Below are 16375 nucleotides of genomic sequence, written 5' to 3'. Positions count from 1 at the left end.
ACAATTAATATTTTGTTAGTAAGCTTAGAATAGTATATATTTAAATATAAAAACAAGCTATGACAGTTGTTAGAACCAAAAAGCGAAAAAAAAATTATCAGCTGTTTGACTGACTCCACCTTGTATAAATTCGCCTTGAGTAGAGCAAAAAACAGTCAGCTGGCGTTACGCTGCCACCTGGTTAAATACGCCTTCATAGATATCCCACTTGCATCTAGGGTTGCCTAACGGGCTTATTTTGGCTTGATTGTCAAGAATCAAGAAAAAATTTCATTTGTGAAGCTAAAAAGGAATTTTAGAAATTTTTCAACCAAAATAATTTGCCACCTCAAAAACATAGGGGAATTTCGTTTATTTTTGAAAAATATATATAACTTTTGACAATTAAAAATATTTTTCTATTGAAAATGCAAATATTTTACGTAGAGTTAGCTTTTCAAAAAGTATAAATTCCTTATACAAAATTGTGATGAAAATTTTAGAAATTTTCAGCAGTATTTATTTACATCAGATGCTACGAGTTAGATTAAATTTGTTACTAAGAATACCAAATACACGTGGCAAAATAAAGAGATTTAAAAGTGAACTGTGCTTTAATTTAAATGTTATGCAATGTATTTTAGTTTCTGTTAATATTAGTTCAGTAATGAAAAGTCTGAATTAAATATAATTTTATTGTTTGTTTTTGTTAATAAAAAATTAGTTACATATTAACGTAGTATTTTTAACTGTTTTATTTTAAATACCCTTTATATATCCTCAAACACTGTTTTAATTAAATCAAATGAAATAAATATAATTTTCTTTTCTTAATTTAACTGAATTTTAAATTATCAAGAAAAATCAAGATTTTTCTTCTGAATGTCAAGCTTTTCGATCTGGCAAGCCTACTTGCATCCCACTAAGCGACCAAAAAGGTCTTCAAGGTAAATATCTAAACTTTCTTTTGAGCAAAAAAAAAAACATTAAAAAGGGTCCATTTTGAAAAAAAAAAGGTCAACAAAGTTTTTGATTTCGCATAAAAAGTCAAAAATTTTATGTTTTGAGTTACAAAACATTTATTTTGATATCCAACTTGCATCCCACTAAGCTACCAAATAGGTTTTTAAGGATAGCTATCTCAACTATTTGAGACACATTTTTCTAAGAACAATAGGTAGTAAGTAACATGGATGAGAAAAAACACCTTCTTGCCCAAAATGCCAAGCAACCCAAAATGTCAACTCAGAGAGTTCTCCACCGATCTTGTTAAAAAATTTTTACTATCCAATAGAACTAACCTTGGTGCAAATTTCATACCGATCGGAAGACATCGATTTCAAAAGTGGGTTCACTTGACATGAAATCCCCCATATATTTATTTAAAACCTAATGTTTTACAGTTTTTCTTTACAAAATTATTATATACACATTAATAGTTATTTAAAATCCATTAGAACATTTCACCCACTGGCTTAATAGTCATTTCATGAATTTGCACATGCGGTGGTGTAGAAATGGCATACAAAACACCTTGAGAAATATCTTCAGACTTCAGTATAGTGCCATCAAAAAATACTCTCATATAATCAGGTACAATTTCAGTGTCAACTGCGCCAGGACTTACGCTCTAGAAAGAGAAAATATTTAATTTCCAATAAATCATAGTTTACAAAAATATTGCAACTTACCGTAATTTTAATTTTAGTACCCAAACCCCTAAACTCTTGTCTATAAATTTCCGTTATAGCGGTAATGGCAAATTTACTAGGGGAATATATATTAGTGTTTATCGTCTGATTTCCAATAGTTATGACCTTATGGCCGACAATACTGTTAATTAAAACCACATGACCATCAAAATTACGCTCCTTCATGGATTTGAAAGCGCGTTGGGTACAATACACAACTCCCATGACATTTGTTTGTAAAACGTGCTGAATGTCCTCGATATTACCCGTACTTAGCTGACCACTTTTCATGCAACCAGCATTATTGACTAAAATGTCGACACCACCAAAGTGGGAGATGATCTTATCGAAGGCCTCATTAACCGATTTCAAATTGGAAACATCACATTTAAGAGCTGTTAATTTCGATTGTAGTTTAACTGGCAATTGCTTTTTAATTTCTTCGACACGCTCTACTCGTCTGGCCAGACCGACAACTTGTAAACCATTATTAATGAGATCCTTAACAATGGCAGAACCAATACCCGAACTGGCTCCTGTTACAACAGCCACTTTATTTTGCCAACGTTCCATAATAATTTCTTAATTTTTTCAAATTTTAATATAAACACCTGGACGTTTTTATAAACACTATTCAGTTTGTTGCAAATTTTATTGAAATTATATTGATTAGATTATTTGCCATATCACTGATCGACCCTATACTTTTGTTTGTTTAATACTTTAGTTTTGGTTGAAATTGAAATATCTTTGTTCCATAGCACTCGTCATTGTTTGTTTATAATATTGAAAAATAAGTTTCTACATCTCATAATGTACGCTACCCTAATTTATATAAAAAAATATTTGACAAATCATGATTATTAAATATTTTTAAATACGTATATATTTTGCAAATTCATTTATATTTACTAATACCTTAGATCCAATCAGTGTGAAGTTTTGTTTATTTTTCTATTATTAAACTAAGTAGTATTGCGTCTAGACTGTAAATGAAACCTTGCACTACCCTAATCTATATATTATAGAGAATATTAGTTTATTGAAGAATTTCATAATAAAACCCCTTGAGTGCGACACAGAGTTAGATCCTATTGAATCTCGCCAAAGGAAATCCGCACCTAAAAACCTTATCAAAATATTAAAATTTAAATTTAAAAATAAATACGAGTCAAAAAATGTTTATATTTTATATTTACATCATGTATGGAAAAGTCCAATATTTAATTTAAAAATGGTAACGCAAATTTATAGCTTTTTTACGAAAAATCATACAGCAGAAACGCATTCTAATATCGCATTGAAATATCATTGGATAAAATGCGCAAGATAGGATTTGATTTTAGACCTATGGTTTCTTGAGGAAACTTTCTTAGAATTTTCCGTAGATTGCGTTTCTGCTATACGATTTTTTAATTTTTGATCCTCCATAGCCTAATATATACTTTTAGGAACGGAAATTAAAAGTATTCACCCATTTAGAATGAAACCCCGTGCAATGCCGGGTACAAAAATCTAATTTTACTACCTAAATTTGCATTTAATATGACGATATATAAAATTATAATCAATAATATTCAATAAATCTTAAATCTTGTGTAGGGTATTCGAGTAATGGTCGTTCGATTAATCGAATAATTTCTTACGAATAATTATAAGAACAATAATCAAATAAAAGGAATAAATCTACACATATATTTAAATTTATTAAATTGCTTAAAATTTTTCATAATTCCAAATTTAAATAAGTAATAATGACTTACAAAAATTGTATTGTTTCTGAAATTCGGCAAATAACTAAAGATAAAGGGAGTCTTTCGATTACTGTAGATGAGTGGGCCGATAGCTCCTTCTATAAATATATAAATATTACTGCAAGAAGTTACAATTCTAACAAGAGAGCTATATTCAGCTGTGCCGAATCTTATATACCCTTCATCAAATTATACTTAAAAATATATATATTTTTTAAATATTTTTATTTAAACAATACTAAATTTTTGTTTTAAATTCTTTTTTCCAAATTGTTTTTTAATTTTTTTTTAAAATATTTTTTTTCAAAATTTTTTTTTAATTTTTTTTTTTTTTGAAAAAGAATTTATGACAAAAAATTTATTTTCAAATTATTTTTTAATATTTTTAAAAAATTTTTTTCCAAATTTTTTTTTTGGTAAAGAAATATGACAAAAAAAATTATTTGATGAAAACAAATTTTGGGTCAAAAAATATTTTTCCCGATATCGACCCATTGTAGGTCCAACTTACTGTAACCTTATCATCGTTGCAATGGACTTTGAAATATCTATCATTAGATATCCATATTGTCTATATTAATGACTTAGTAATCCAGATATAGATCAAAATTAGGGCAAAAATCGAGGTTGTCCCGGTTTTTTTCCTTAGGTATCATGTATGTACGTTATTTGGGGGCTACGGAAAGTTGATTTCAACATACAGACTTACAAACGGACATGGCTTATCGACTTCGATATCTATAACGATCCAGAATATATATACTTTGTGGGGTCGCAAATGAAATTTTTTTTTTTTATTTTGTTCGGGAGTTAATCTGATCGGAATATTTCTGATGAAAATTGAATGATACTCTGTTTTCGTTTTGTTTTTTAACATTATCAATACTTGAGTTGTTAACGTTAACGTTATTCTTAGTTTTACTTTACTTTAAAAAAAAAAAACAAGTAAAAAAGTATGGTCGGTCAAGCCCGACCATATAATACCCTTCACCAAGTAAATGAGTAAAAATATTTTTCTTTTAAAATATCAATAATTTATATTCGTGAGTGATTTTCGGAAGTGGGCCTTATATGGGAGCTAAGACCAATTATGGACCGATCACCATAAAATTAGGTCGTGTGATTTATGTCTATATGAAAGTTATTTATGTTGGATTTTTTGTATATACCAACACTTTTAAGTGATTTAAGCACGTTAAAGTGATTTTCGGATGCGGGTCTATATGGGAGCTATGACTAATTACGGACCGATCGTAACAAAAGTTGGTGACATGAATTTTGTATATATAAAACTTATTTGGAGCGAAATTTGTGTAGATACATATATAAATTAAACATTTATGAACGATAAAGTCCAATTTCGAGAGGACATTTGTATGGGGGCTAGGTGAAATAATGGACCGATTTCATCCAGTTTCAATAGGCTTCGTCCTTGGGCCGAAAAAATTATATGTACCAAATTTTATCGAAATATCTTCAAAATTGCGACCTGTACTCTGCGCACAAGGTTTACATGGACAGCCAGCCAGACGGACGGACGGACGGACATCGTTTAATCGACTCAGAAAGTGATTCTAAGTCGATCGGTATACTTTAAGGTGGGTGTTAGACCAATATTTTTGGGCGTTACACACATCTGCACAAACGCATAATACCCTCCCCACTATGGTGGTGTAGGGTATAATAAATTATTAGAATAATTCGATTAATTTTAAACGTGTGTTCGAATTATTCGAACAATTTAAAATCTCTTATTCGTTTTATTCGAACAAGAGAAAAATCGAATAATTTGAATACCCAGTCTTTTGTATGATTGTGTTAAAAAAGCCGGTCAAACTAACAAATTCTAACATATTTATTTACAAATATACATGTAGACATTAAATCACACTAGCAATTGCTATCTAATCTCTTTATCAATTCTCATACCAAATAACTAATCGAAAGTGACTACTAATAATAGTATAAGAGAAAAAAAAAGCAAAACACTACACAAGTTCCTATAAATAAAACCTTTCCAATTAATACGCAAGTCATTAACACACAAACTTTGAAAATGGAACGTTGGCAGAAAAAAGTCGCTGTTGTTACCGGTGCCAGTTCGGGTATTGGCTCGGCCATTGTTAAAGATCTGCTTAAGGCAGGCGTACAAGTAGTGGGTTTAGCCAGGCGCAAAGAACGTGTTGAAGAACTCAGAGACAGTTTGTCAGCCGACCAAAAATCTCTATTAACTGCCATCAAATGTGATGTTTCCAAGCAACAATCGGTCAATGAAGCGTTCGATGAAATTATTGCGAAATTTGGTGGTGTCGATATTCTGGTCAACAATGCTGGTTGCGCCAAAGCAGGCCAATTGGTTTCCATGGATGTGCAGGATATTCAAAATGTATTGCAAACAAATGTCATGGGCATTGTCTACTGTACACAAAGAGCCTTTAAATCCATGAAGGAGCGAAATGTTGATGGCCATGTTGTGCTCATTAATAGTGTAGCTGGTCATAGTGTTTTTCCTGGTGTAATGAATAATATGCCTACCACGAATATTTACTCACCATCGAAGTTTGCTGTAACAGCTATAACAGAAATCTACAGGCAGGAATTTAAGGGTTTGGGCACCAAAATTAAAATTACTGTAAGTGTTATTTTTTTTAACGATTTGCTTTATTGTTGCCTTATTTACTTATTTATATTTCCAATTAATAGAGCATCAGTCCCGGTTTGGTGGATACCGAAATCGTTAGTGATCCCTTGAAGGAGGCTATGAAAGATACTATTCTCAATGCTCATGATATTTCAAATGCTGTTTTATACACTCTCTCTACTCCACCTCATGTACAAATTCACGAAATAACTATCAAACCAGTTGGTGAAAAATTTTAATACTTAAATGTGTATGAAAATAGATTATACCTATAAACATATCTAATAATATTTATAAATAAAATACTATTATTATTATTAATTATTTAATTTCATGTTTTGAGTAATTACTTGTGTAATTAACAACAGCGGCGCGACGTGGCTCTAAATTTTAAACATCAAACAAAACTTAATTTGCTGTTGTCAGCTGTATGAAATATTAAATTTAGAAAAAAATAAGTATTAGTGATTTATACAACTGTGCCGATTCTTATACACCCACCACCAATATAATTTATATAAAACTATATATCTGGCTATATTCTTCACGATATTAACAACACTCTGCTACAAAATAACACTTTTTGTCAGAATTTGAAAAGCAACCTAATGGAAGTTGTAGGCCTAGGTGAGGACATACTAAAACCGTTTTCAAAGATTTTGAAACACCCTCAAAATTTTGAGTTATTTTGAAAAAACTGATTTAGGGTAGGTCGTAGTACTTTAGTACCTCTAACTCACACATTTTTAGACCGATTTTAAACAATTATGGATAGGCAAAAACTTGTGTAAGTTTTTATAAAAAGTTTCGCTTTACTTTTTATTTTTTTCGTTATTTTTAAAATTCAACAATAGTTATTTTAATTTTTTTCTATGAAAACCGATTTTGTTTTGCACAGTGTTTTAAAGAAATTTTTATATAGACAAAAATGAGACATTAATTGTTAAAATCCGTCGATATTTGCAATATTCGAAAAAAGTTCGAAAAAAATTACCTTGGAAATTAAAGATTGTAGAAATATTTTTTTTTTATGCGATAAAAATACTAAAAAAGGTGTTTATGAAAAGTTGAATAACTTTTACACTTTTCATCCGATTGGAATAATTAGAACCATGTTTTGTTAAGAACTAATTTTTCTTTATACATTGGTATAAATTTTTATAAGCTTTCATATCAAAATAAGCAATGAAAAGCGACTAAAATCAAAAAAGTTAATAAATTTTGTTTTTCTTTTAGATACTCTTAACAAAAATAATACTTATAACTTACAAATGTATCAAAAACTACACGCCATTTTAAAGCTTAATTATTTTTCTTTCTAAACCTGTTAAAAAATTTAAAGTCGGACAAAAACTGACTAAGCTACAGGTCGATAAGTCGACGAACATCACTGAAAACGGTTTTTTTAGAATAACTTCTGAATTTTAGGGTGTTTCTGAAATTTTTTATTGTACTCAGTAAGACCTATAACCCACGCAAGGTCGTTTTCCAAGTTTTTTTCCATCATAGCACAGTGTTATTATAGGACAATTGAATCGTTTATTGCAAAAACCAGTCAAGCAACAAAAATTCAAAATTGAGTTTTTGAGCGAGTACTGTTTTGTAAAGGTAAATGCATCGTTTAATGCAAAAACAAATTAATTACTGTCCTTCTATCATGGAGAAGCAAAGTCGAGAAATCCGTGTTTAGTTCAGAAAGATGTCAAGTGACAGCACTTGACTGGTATTTTTTAGGAAGTTTCGTTTGATTTACTTAAAATCAATAATTTCCTGCTTGACTGCTTTTTGAAATAAACGATATTCAAGTCATTATCTGAGGGGGACCTTGTATGGGGACTTTACAGTATAATTTCAGAGTACTTAGTACTAATTTTTTATCAGGATTGCCGTATAATTAGCATATTTATGGCTGTTCAAACAGTATTCCAGGGGACTTTTGTATGGGGGCTAGGTAAAATCATGGACCTATAGAGGGTCTTAAAAGTGAGTAAACACCAGTGAATTTTTTGAGTTTTTTTAAGATCATTGTAGTCAGACTTAAATCTTTTTTTTCAGAAACGAATCTCTTATCAGCCCAATCTCCAACAAACCAAAACTTTTAAATTATAATCGATGGATAGATTTAAGGATTTTCATTATCGTAAAAATAATCAAATAATTTGTGGTGTTTACTCACTTTTAAGGCTCTCTGTATATTGCCTATTTACAATACCAGACTAACCTTATCAACAGAAATTATTTGTGAAAAATTTCAGCCAGTTAACACATTTCGTTTGGTCCCTATAATATTTTCAACAGACAGACAGAAGGACGGACATAGCTCGATCATCTTAGAATGGCAAAATCAATATACCCCACATCCTTTTTGATGATGGGTATATAAAGTACTATTTAATCCCCCTCCGAGGATTGTAACTCATTCACGATCATGTTGGTCTAGGGTCTATTGCATTATTCTAATTTTTTAATAAATGCAACTACAAAAACTAAAAAATACCATTAAATTCCACCATGGATTATCACTCACTCAGGAGTGATATTAAATAAAATTTAAAATGTACCATTAGGAAAACGAAAAACTACCATTAGTTCGTACCTTAACAACATAAGCACTCAGTCCTTAAACCTCATTTTACTCACCCATCGCAGTCAATCAGGCTGTATTTCGGCAAATAAATAAGAAAATCATAACAAGTCACATAAATAAAAATAATTTTACAACATTTATATTTAAGTAATATATTATTTACAACTAAAAATAATTGATTATTTTTAACAATTGAAATTTTGGATAAGTTATTTGTGATATCTGCTTAAAACATTTCACCCACCGGCTTAATAATCATTTCATGGATTTGCACATGAGGTGGCGTTGAAATGGCATATAAAACACCCGAAGCAATGTCCTCAGCTTTTAGAATAGTACCTTGTAGAGCAGTTTTAATACTGTCATTTATAATTTCTGTATCCACAGCACCAGGACTAATGCTCTATAAAGAAAATTATAAGTAAAATTTCATTTAACCAAATGACTACAACTTACAGTTACTTTTATCTTTGTACCCAATCCTCGAAACTCCTGTCTATAGATTTCCGTAATAGCAGTTATGGCAAATTTACTTGCTGGATAAATATTGTATTCGGGTGTCCTACCACCAACACTGCTAATAACATTATGGCCAGCTATACTACTGATGAGCACAACATGGCCACTGAAATTACGTTCTTTCATTGACTGGAAAGCACGTTGGGTACAATAGACGACACCCATGACATTTGTTTGCAGAACTTGTTCAGCATCAGCCAAATTCATGGTAGTTAATTGTCCTAGTTTGAGGCAACCAGCATTATTTACTAGAATATCTATGCCACCAAAATGCTGTACAATTTTGTCAAATGTCTCATTTACCGATTTCAAATTGGAAACATCACATTTCAAAGCTGTCAGTTTTGTTTGCAAGTTTTTGGGCAATTCCTTTTTAATATTCTCCACACGTTCGACACGTCTGGCCAAACCAATAACTTGCAAGCCATTATTAACAAGATCCTTAACAATGGCTACACCAATGCCAGAACTGGCACCTGTTACCACTGCTATTTTATTTTGCCAACGTTCCATATTATTTCTCCCTTTTTTATATTAATATTTTCAGATATAGATTTCCTTTGTTTTGTTGAGTGAAATTTAGCTTCAAATTTTAATATTTTACTTTTGCACGTTTGTTGTGTTTAAAGGTTTTTACATTACTATTAGCAAATCAATTTGTGTGAAATTATTTTAAAGCTTTTTTTGGCTGGAAATTAAAATTATAGAGAGTGTGTGAGATTAAGTAAAATAAATCTACTAATTTAATTATATGACTAGATTGTTCTCATGTTCACATCTTTGTGTTTTCAATTTAATAATAAGTTTTTAAGATTTTTCAAAAATTTATTTTTATATTGATAATTGTTATTTGTTTATATATGCATGCGTGCTATTTTATTTAGTTGACAGTTGAGTTTATTAAGAAATCAAATTGTACAACTCATTTCATTAGTTTGCATAGACGACCTACACTAACTTTGTTTACCGGCAAATAATACTAAGTGTTCAGTTTGCATGTAGTAATTAAATATTTTGTGTGTAAATTTAAATTAAATCTACAAAAATTTATAAAAATATGTAAATAAATTTTGTTATAAAGTAATATATTGACAGCCATATTTATGAATTATTTGAGTTTTGTTTTAGTCGAATAAAAGTTTATTCGAGTGATCGTTTGATTTTTTAAATTTCCTCGATTATTCGAATGAGTGAAAAATATTATTCGAATAATTTAATAAAATATATTTAAAGGAGCTACGAACTAAGTCCCCAAACTGAAAATGAATTAATTTAAATAAATTGAGGACTTTATTAATTACACTCACTGTCCAATAGGATTATTGGAACAGAATAGCGACCCTATAATTCTGAAAGAGCATGTTGACTAGATTATTTTTGTAGAATTAACTTATAGTCCAGCTGGTCTGAATTTTGTTTTACAGTGGGTCAAAGTTTCAGTTTTTTGATCGAAGGGTGCATTATACAAACTGATACAACTAAGAGAGCTATATTCGGCTGTGCCGAATCTTATATACCCTTCACCAAATTATACTTCAAAATAAAAATTTTAAATATTGTTACGTTTTAACCTTTTCAAAACGCTTTTTTATTTCCTTTAAATAAACTGGATACTTTTGATTGCAAATAAAAGCCGTTTAGTAGTTTGAAAATTGTAACAACTCTTTATTTATTTAAAAATGTACAACAACAGAATTAAATAGTCACTCAATGTTTTTTTTATACACGTTTATAAATTCTCAGAAATACAGACACTTTATAATGTACACGAATTTACTTGAAAAATACAGCACGCTTTAAGGCACTCAGTTGATGTTTATTCGAATAGCGTCTCTGATAAACTCACGACTGCAACCTCTGCCACTATTTATAACACTGCCATCTGCACTCTAGATTTCTATTTAACTGTCTAGAGGTTTCTAATACATACGCCATCTGTGGTGTACTTTCTACAATGTTCTTTAACTGAATATTCGAATTCGAATATACGGTCGCAGCAAACAGCGTTGCCAACTTACGATCAATGGTCAACTGAAAGCTTTTATTCAATGTTAATAATGCCCACAGATATGTTAGAGTTTGCTATTACAGCACTGCTATTTGAAAGCATTATGGTACTTCTAAATCAGCCGTGTTAAAATCGTTATATTTGAATTCAAGTACAATTTCGTAACAATATTTTTTAGGTAAACAAAATTGTTTTTTTTCAATTTTTTTTTTAATTTTAAAATTTATTTTTTGTTTTTTCAATTTTTTTTTTTAAATATTTAGCGAAAAAAAAATTTTGGTGAAAAAAAAAATTCGGGTTAAAAAATATTTTTCCGATTTTGACCCAGTTGTAGGTCCAACTTACAATGGTCTTTTACGTTGTTGCAAAGGTCTTTGAAATATCTATCATTAGATAGATATTGTCTATATTAAGGACTTAGTAATCCAGATATAGGTCAAAAATCGAGGATGTCCTGTTTTTTTCCTTATATCTCAGCCATTTGTGGACTCTCGATTTTAAATAGCAACCGAGCCGGAAGAATTCCGGAGATATTGATGTATGAATCGTGTATGTAAGTTATTTGTGTGCTTCGGACGTTGATTTCAACACACAGACAGACGGGCGGACAAGGCTTAAGGTAGCGTCACACATGGCAAATATTTGCTCAAGAAAACGTAACTACTTTTTTTAGCACAAATTTTTTTGACGTGTTTACTCTTACAAGTGTTTTGTAAGATTAAACAGCATCAAATAAAATAAAACAAAATTTTTTGTTTTCAACCTAAGTAAAATAAGTTTTTCAAATAAATAAAAGAATTAAAATGTATTTTATTTAGTGGTTACGTCTTTTTCGTCAAATATTTGTCTTGTGTGACCCTACCTTTATACTTTATAGGGTTATATTGTGGAAACTACAAACGGAATGTCAAACTTATATATACCCTTTTCACGAAGGTGAAGGGTATAAAAAATGTTGTTAGTTAATGTCTGAGAGAATTCTTATTGTCAGACTTATATTGTGGAATTTTATGGGGATCATTTTTGTGCAAGATCTTAACCCTCTAACTTCTCTCTTATGGGATCAATTTCACACTTTTTGGAGAAAATCAAAAAAAGTCTTTTCAAAAAGGACATTTAAGATTTCAGCTCGACTACTGTTACCGTTAAAATACCGTTACCGAAATTATCTTTTAACGGTTACCTTTTAACGGTTTTGAATCGGTAGCCAACCTTATTTTTTTAATGAACAAATGCATCATTGCATTAGAAACTAATATACACACTTATCATCTCTGACATAGAAACCAAAGGTGAGAAAGATTAGAACACAAATGTTAAATAATAAAAACAAGCACACTTGAAAAGTCCAAACCAAGCCATAAGAGTAAATAAAATTGATTTATAACATTTGTTTTTAACTAATTTTATTTGTTATAATTGAAAATAAGTGATCTAACTCTTGAAATAAGTGATTCTAACTCTTGAATTTGTGAATGAGTTGGGATATCTGCTTAAAACATTTCTCCCACCGGCTTAATAATCATTTCATGAATTTGCACATGAGGTGGCGTTGAAATAGCATACAAAACACCCGAAGCAATGTCCTCAGCTTTTAGAATAGTACCCTCTAGAGCAGTTTTAATATTAGTATTTAAAATTTCTGTATCCACAGCGCCAGGACTAATGCTCTATAAAGAAAAATTCAAGAACAATTTCACTTCACCAAGATTTCATTACATCTAAGTATGAACAACTTACAGTTACTTTTATCTTTGTACCCAAACCATTGAACTCCTGTCTGTAGATTTCTGTCATTGCGGTTATGGCAAATTTAGTAGCCGGATAAATATTGAATTCGGGTGCACTGCCAACAACACTGCTAATAATATTATGGCCAGCTACACTATTGATGAGCACAACATGACCATTGAAATTACGTTTTTTCATTGACTGGAAAGCACGTTGCGTACAATAGACGACACCCATGACATTTGTTTGCAGAATATTTTCTGCGTCAGTTACATTCATGGTAGTTAATTGTCCTAGTTTGAGGCAACCAGCATTATTGACTAGAATATCAATGCCACCAAAATGGTCCACAACTTTGTCAAATGTCTCATTTACCGATTTCAGATTGGAAACATCACATTTCAAAGCTGTCAGTTTTGTTTGCAAGTTTTTGGGCAATTCCTTTTTAATATCCTCCACACGTTCAACACGTCTAGCTAAACCAACGACTTGCAAACCATTTTTAAGAAGATCCTTAACAATGGCTACACCAATGCCAGAACTGGCACCAGTTACTACTGCGATTTTATTTAGCCAACGTTCCATATTATTTCTTCCTTTTTTATATCAATATTTTCAAATTTAGATTTCCTTAAGTTATTTTTTTAAATAAAGCTTAAAATTGTAAAATTTTACTATTGCACGTTTGTTTTATTTAATGGTTTTAATCACACTGTTAGCAAAAGTTTTTTTATTTAAAATTTAAATTATAGAATAGAGATTCGAATAATACTACTTATTCAATTATTAGACTAAATTGTTCTCATTTACAAATCTTTTTGTTTCTAATTTAATACTAATTTTACAAGATGATTTTTATATTGATAATCACTATTTGTTTTAGTTATTTGACATTTGAGATTAAACATAAATCAAATTAATTAGTTCGTATGCACGACGACCTACACAAACAATACTGATTGTTCAGTTTGCATGTGATAATGAAATATTTTCTAATCTCTGATTATGAACGAATGCTAAGCAGCGATTACAAATTGTACATATCAAAGGTGCATTAGTTTAAGTGCCCGCAGCTGCTGACGGGTCTGTGAAGTTCGCCGTGAAATTTTATATCAATCGGATTAGCCTGTTAGAAATTACAGATTTGGACATCATGTGGAGTCCAAGCTACGTAAATGAACATTTATTATCCTTGACAAGAAAATTATTTATTTAGGAGATGAGCTATCTTCGAATCCTATCGGATGAGCTTTGATACTAGCTAGGGATGGAACTAGGTTGGCACAGTGTTACGTGGTACGAGTAATAATGAAATATTTTCTAATCAAATTTAATTAAAACAAAAATCAGCAAACAAAAATTAGATGTCCACTTATTTTCCAATTATTAACTTTCAATTATGATTTCAACTTCACGTTTTCTTACTATTTTCGCAATGAAATTTTATAATTTGTTCTACATTTAATTTAATCATTTAATTTTTACTGAAATTTTTTTCAAATTTATTAGTGAAAAAAAATTATAAATTTTTTTTTTTCGATTTGATATATGAATCATATATGGGCATTTCCTGGGGTCACGAACTTACTTACTTAGTACGCTTTTGATGTCCAAAGAATATAGAAAAAAACTTTTCCTAGCATTTTTTTGGCGATTCGATAGCATTTTGGTAGCTCTGTGTTTAATGCAAAAGATGGATTCCATCTACTTTAAGTTTTCATAATTATAGTTAAAAACATGTGGTAACAAACGTACGCAAAATAGAAGTCAACTTTAGCTGACAGTAGTGAAATGTAAAAATCTGCGAAATGGAACGGAATATTTAAAAGCGTTTAATTTATTTTAAAAGTGTATTAATGTAGGTCTCTATCTGGTATTTACACAATAAAATATCTCTATTGGTTTTTGTTTAATTGGCTTAAGTTCCGGTATCGAACGTACGGGTCGATTTTTCCATATGTTTTTTTTATTATTATCACCATGCATTTTTCCAAATATCTTCGAATTTCCTTAACAAACAAGTAAGAAAGTATGGTCGGTCAAGCCATATAATACCCTACACTAAGTAACATTTCTCTTTTAAAAATTCAATAATTTATATTCGTGAGTAATTTTCGAAGTGGGCCATATATAGTGTTAACCGAAAAACCGGGTTTTCTTTGAAATTTCGATTTTTTGCAAACCGGTTAATTTAAAATGTTGATTTTCGGTTAACCGGTTTATCACTCGGTTAACAGGTTTTTAAAATTTGGGACTAAAATTAATAAATTCAATATTTTTGTACATTTTTAATATTCATTGTATAACAATTATTGGTCTGTTTTGAAACCTAAACTGCTGATTTACAATATAAACCTCTTCAGATTAATATTTTTAAGAATTACAATGATTCTAAATAGAGGACGATGAGTTACTTAAAAACTTTTTTCAGAATAAATTGAAACTATTAAAAATTAAAAGTAAATTCCGCATAATTCTATAAACTTAGGCTAAATCTCATCAAAAACTTAGTGATGATTTTAATAAACGTTAAATTGAATTCGATGTACATACCTTCTTTCAATAAATTTGACTCCATTAGTGTGTTTTTTTCTTAAAATTTTACTTTATTAATCATTTCGTAAGCTTTTCAGAAATATTACAGGAGAGACAAAAAAAGTTCTAAAATCCATGATTTGAAATATTTTTGTAATCTGATACTGGAGTTTTATTAATTAATTAATTGGTATGATTCATAATGACAAATAATCACAGCTAAGAAGAAGTGCGTTTGCATCTTATAGGTCCTTTTTTGGGACTTGTAACATTTTATGTTTCATATCAGATTACAAGATAAAGGTAATTTATTATTACCAGTAATAAATTATACAATAATCATTACACCCCAAGCCTGTTATTAAATTCGTTAATATATTTCTAAAATTGTTTAAAATCGGTGATGACAAATCCGACTGCTAACCGCTCGGATGGATCATCCCAGTAGCCTTCTATGAGTCGGTATCACAACAACTTACAAATATATATTAAAGCAAATTCAATACGCTTTTCATACTTTCAATTATGTAGCATGCAATTATAAATCAATTACACCTCTCAACACTAAAATCAAAATTAACTAGCGTTAAATGCAACATTGAAAACTGAGTCTTATTTCTTAAAGTCAAACATTTCGTGAAATGATGTTTATACATTTAAATTATTACACTTGTATTTAAGACATAATACTCAACATTACAGATTTTGTGGCTGCTTAAGTAACGGTCATTTACTTACTCCTGCATTTACCGTTAAATGTCCTTCAGTTTGGTGTAATAATTATGGGCATTGTCTGCACTCAACAGCTACACACTTGCCTTTTGCATCGATGAATAAAGGCAGTCTTGTTGGGTGATGTTGTCTTGATTAAAGGGGGGTCAGACGGCATGTATTGCTTGTGTTTTGTGCCATGTATTGGGACATTTTTCC

At 30.1% G+C, this 16375-nt stretch overlaps 3 protein-coding genes across 3 annotated transcripts; 1 reads left to right on the top strand and 2 right to left on the bottom strand.

The window, feature by feature from the left end:
* Positions 1-1334: 1334 nt before the first annotated feature.
* Positions 1335-2287, bottom strand: LOC135958864 (farnesol dehydrogenase-like). Its single transcript, XM_065509798.1, has 2 exons — positions 1671-2287; positions 1335-1609 (listed from the first exon to the last, which is right to left on the bottom strand). The coding sequence occupies exons 1-2, from the start codon at positions 2241-2243 to the stop codon at positions 1433-1435; spliced, it is 750 nt and encodes a 249-aa protein (XP_065365870.1). The 5' UTR covers positions 2244-2287; the 3' UTR covers positions 1335-1432.
* Positions 2288-5462: 3175 nt separating this feature from the next.
* On the top strand, positions 5463-6336 carry LOC135958863 (farnesol dehydrogenase-like). Its single transcript, XM_065509797.1, has 2 exons — positions 5463-6056; positions 6128-6336. Exons 1-2 carry the CDS (start codon positions 5481-5483, stop codon positions 6302-6304), a joined length of 753 nt encoding a protein of 250 aa, XP_065365869.1. The 5' UTR covers positions 5463-5480; the 3' UTR covers positions 6305-6336.
* Positions 6337-8873: 2537 nt separating this feature from the next.
* LOC135958328 (dehydrogenase/reductase SDR family member 7-like) lies at positions 8874-13613 on the bottom strand. Its single transcript, XM_065509232.1, has 4 exons — positions 12920-13613; positions 12675-12849; positions 9109-9695; positions 8874-9055 (listed from the first exon to the last, which is right to left on the bottom strand). The coding sequence occupies exons 1-4, from the start codon at positions 13493-13495 to the stop codon at positions 8879-8881; spliced, it is 1515 nt and encodes a 504-aa protein (XP_065365304.1). The 5' UTR covers positions 13496-13613; the 3' UTR covers positions 8874-8878.
* Positions 13614-16375: the final 2762 nt, after the last annotated feature.

Source organism: Calliphora vicina, chromosome 4, assembly GCF_958450345.1.
Source record: "Calliphora vicina chromosome 4, idCalVici1.1, whole genome shotgun sequence".
NCBI classification, from domain to species: domain Eukaryota; kingdom Metazoa; phylum Arthropoda; class Insecta; order Diptera; family Calliphoridae; genus Calliphora; species Calliphora vicina.
The sequence above is the reverse complement of the archived record's forward strand: the minus strand, read 5'-3'. Positions and strand labels throughout refer to the sequence as shown.

Excerpts from the sequence above, each read along its gene's own strand:
- LOC135958863 (XM_065509797.1), top strand. The coding sequence starts at position 5,481 with ATGGAACGTTGGCAGAAAAAAGTCGCTGTTGTTACCGGTGCCAGTTCG. Across the intron at positions 6,057-6,127 it reads GCACCAAAATTAAAATTACT|AGCATCAGTCCCGGTTTGGT; the intron begins GTAAGTGTTATT and ends TCCAATTAATAG.
- LOC135958864 (XM_065509798.1), bottom strand. The coding sequence starts at position 2,243 with ATGGAACGTTGGCAAAATAAAGTGGCTGTTGTAACAGGAGCCAGTTCG. Across the intron at positions 1,610-1,670 it reads GTACTAAAATTAAAATTACG|AGCGTAAGTCCTGGCGCAGT; the intron begins GTAAGTTGCAAT and ends TTCTCTTTCTAG.
- LOC135958328 (XM_065509232.1), bottom strand. The coding sequence starts at position 13,495 with ATGGAACGTTGGCTAAATAAAATCGCAGTAGTAACTGGTGCCAGTTCT. Across the intron at positions 12,850-12,919 it reads GTACAAAGATAAAAGTAACT|AGCATTAGTCCTGGCGCTGT; the intron begins GTAAGTTGTTCA and ends TTTTCTTTATAG. Across the intron at positions 9,696-12,674 it reads GCCGGTGGGAGAAATGTTTT|GGAGAAATAATATGGAACGT; the intron begins AAGCAGATATCC and ends AATATAAAAAAG.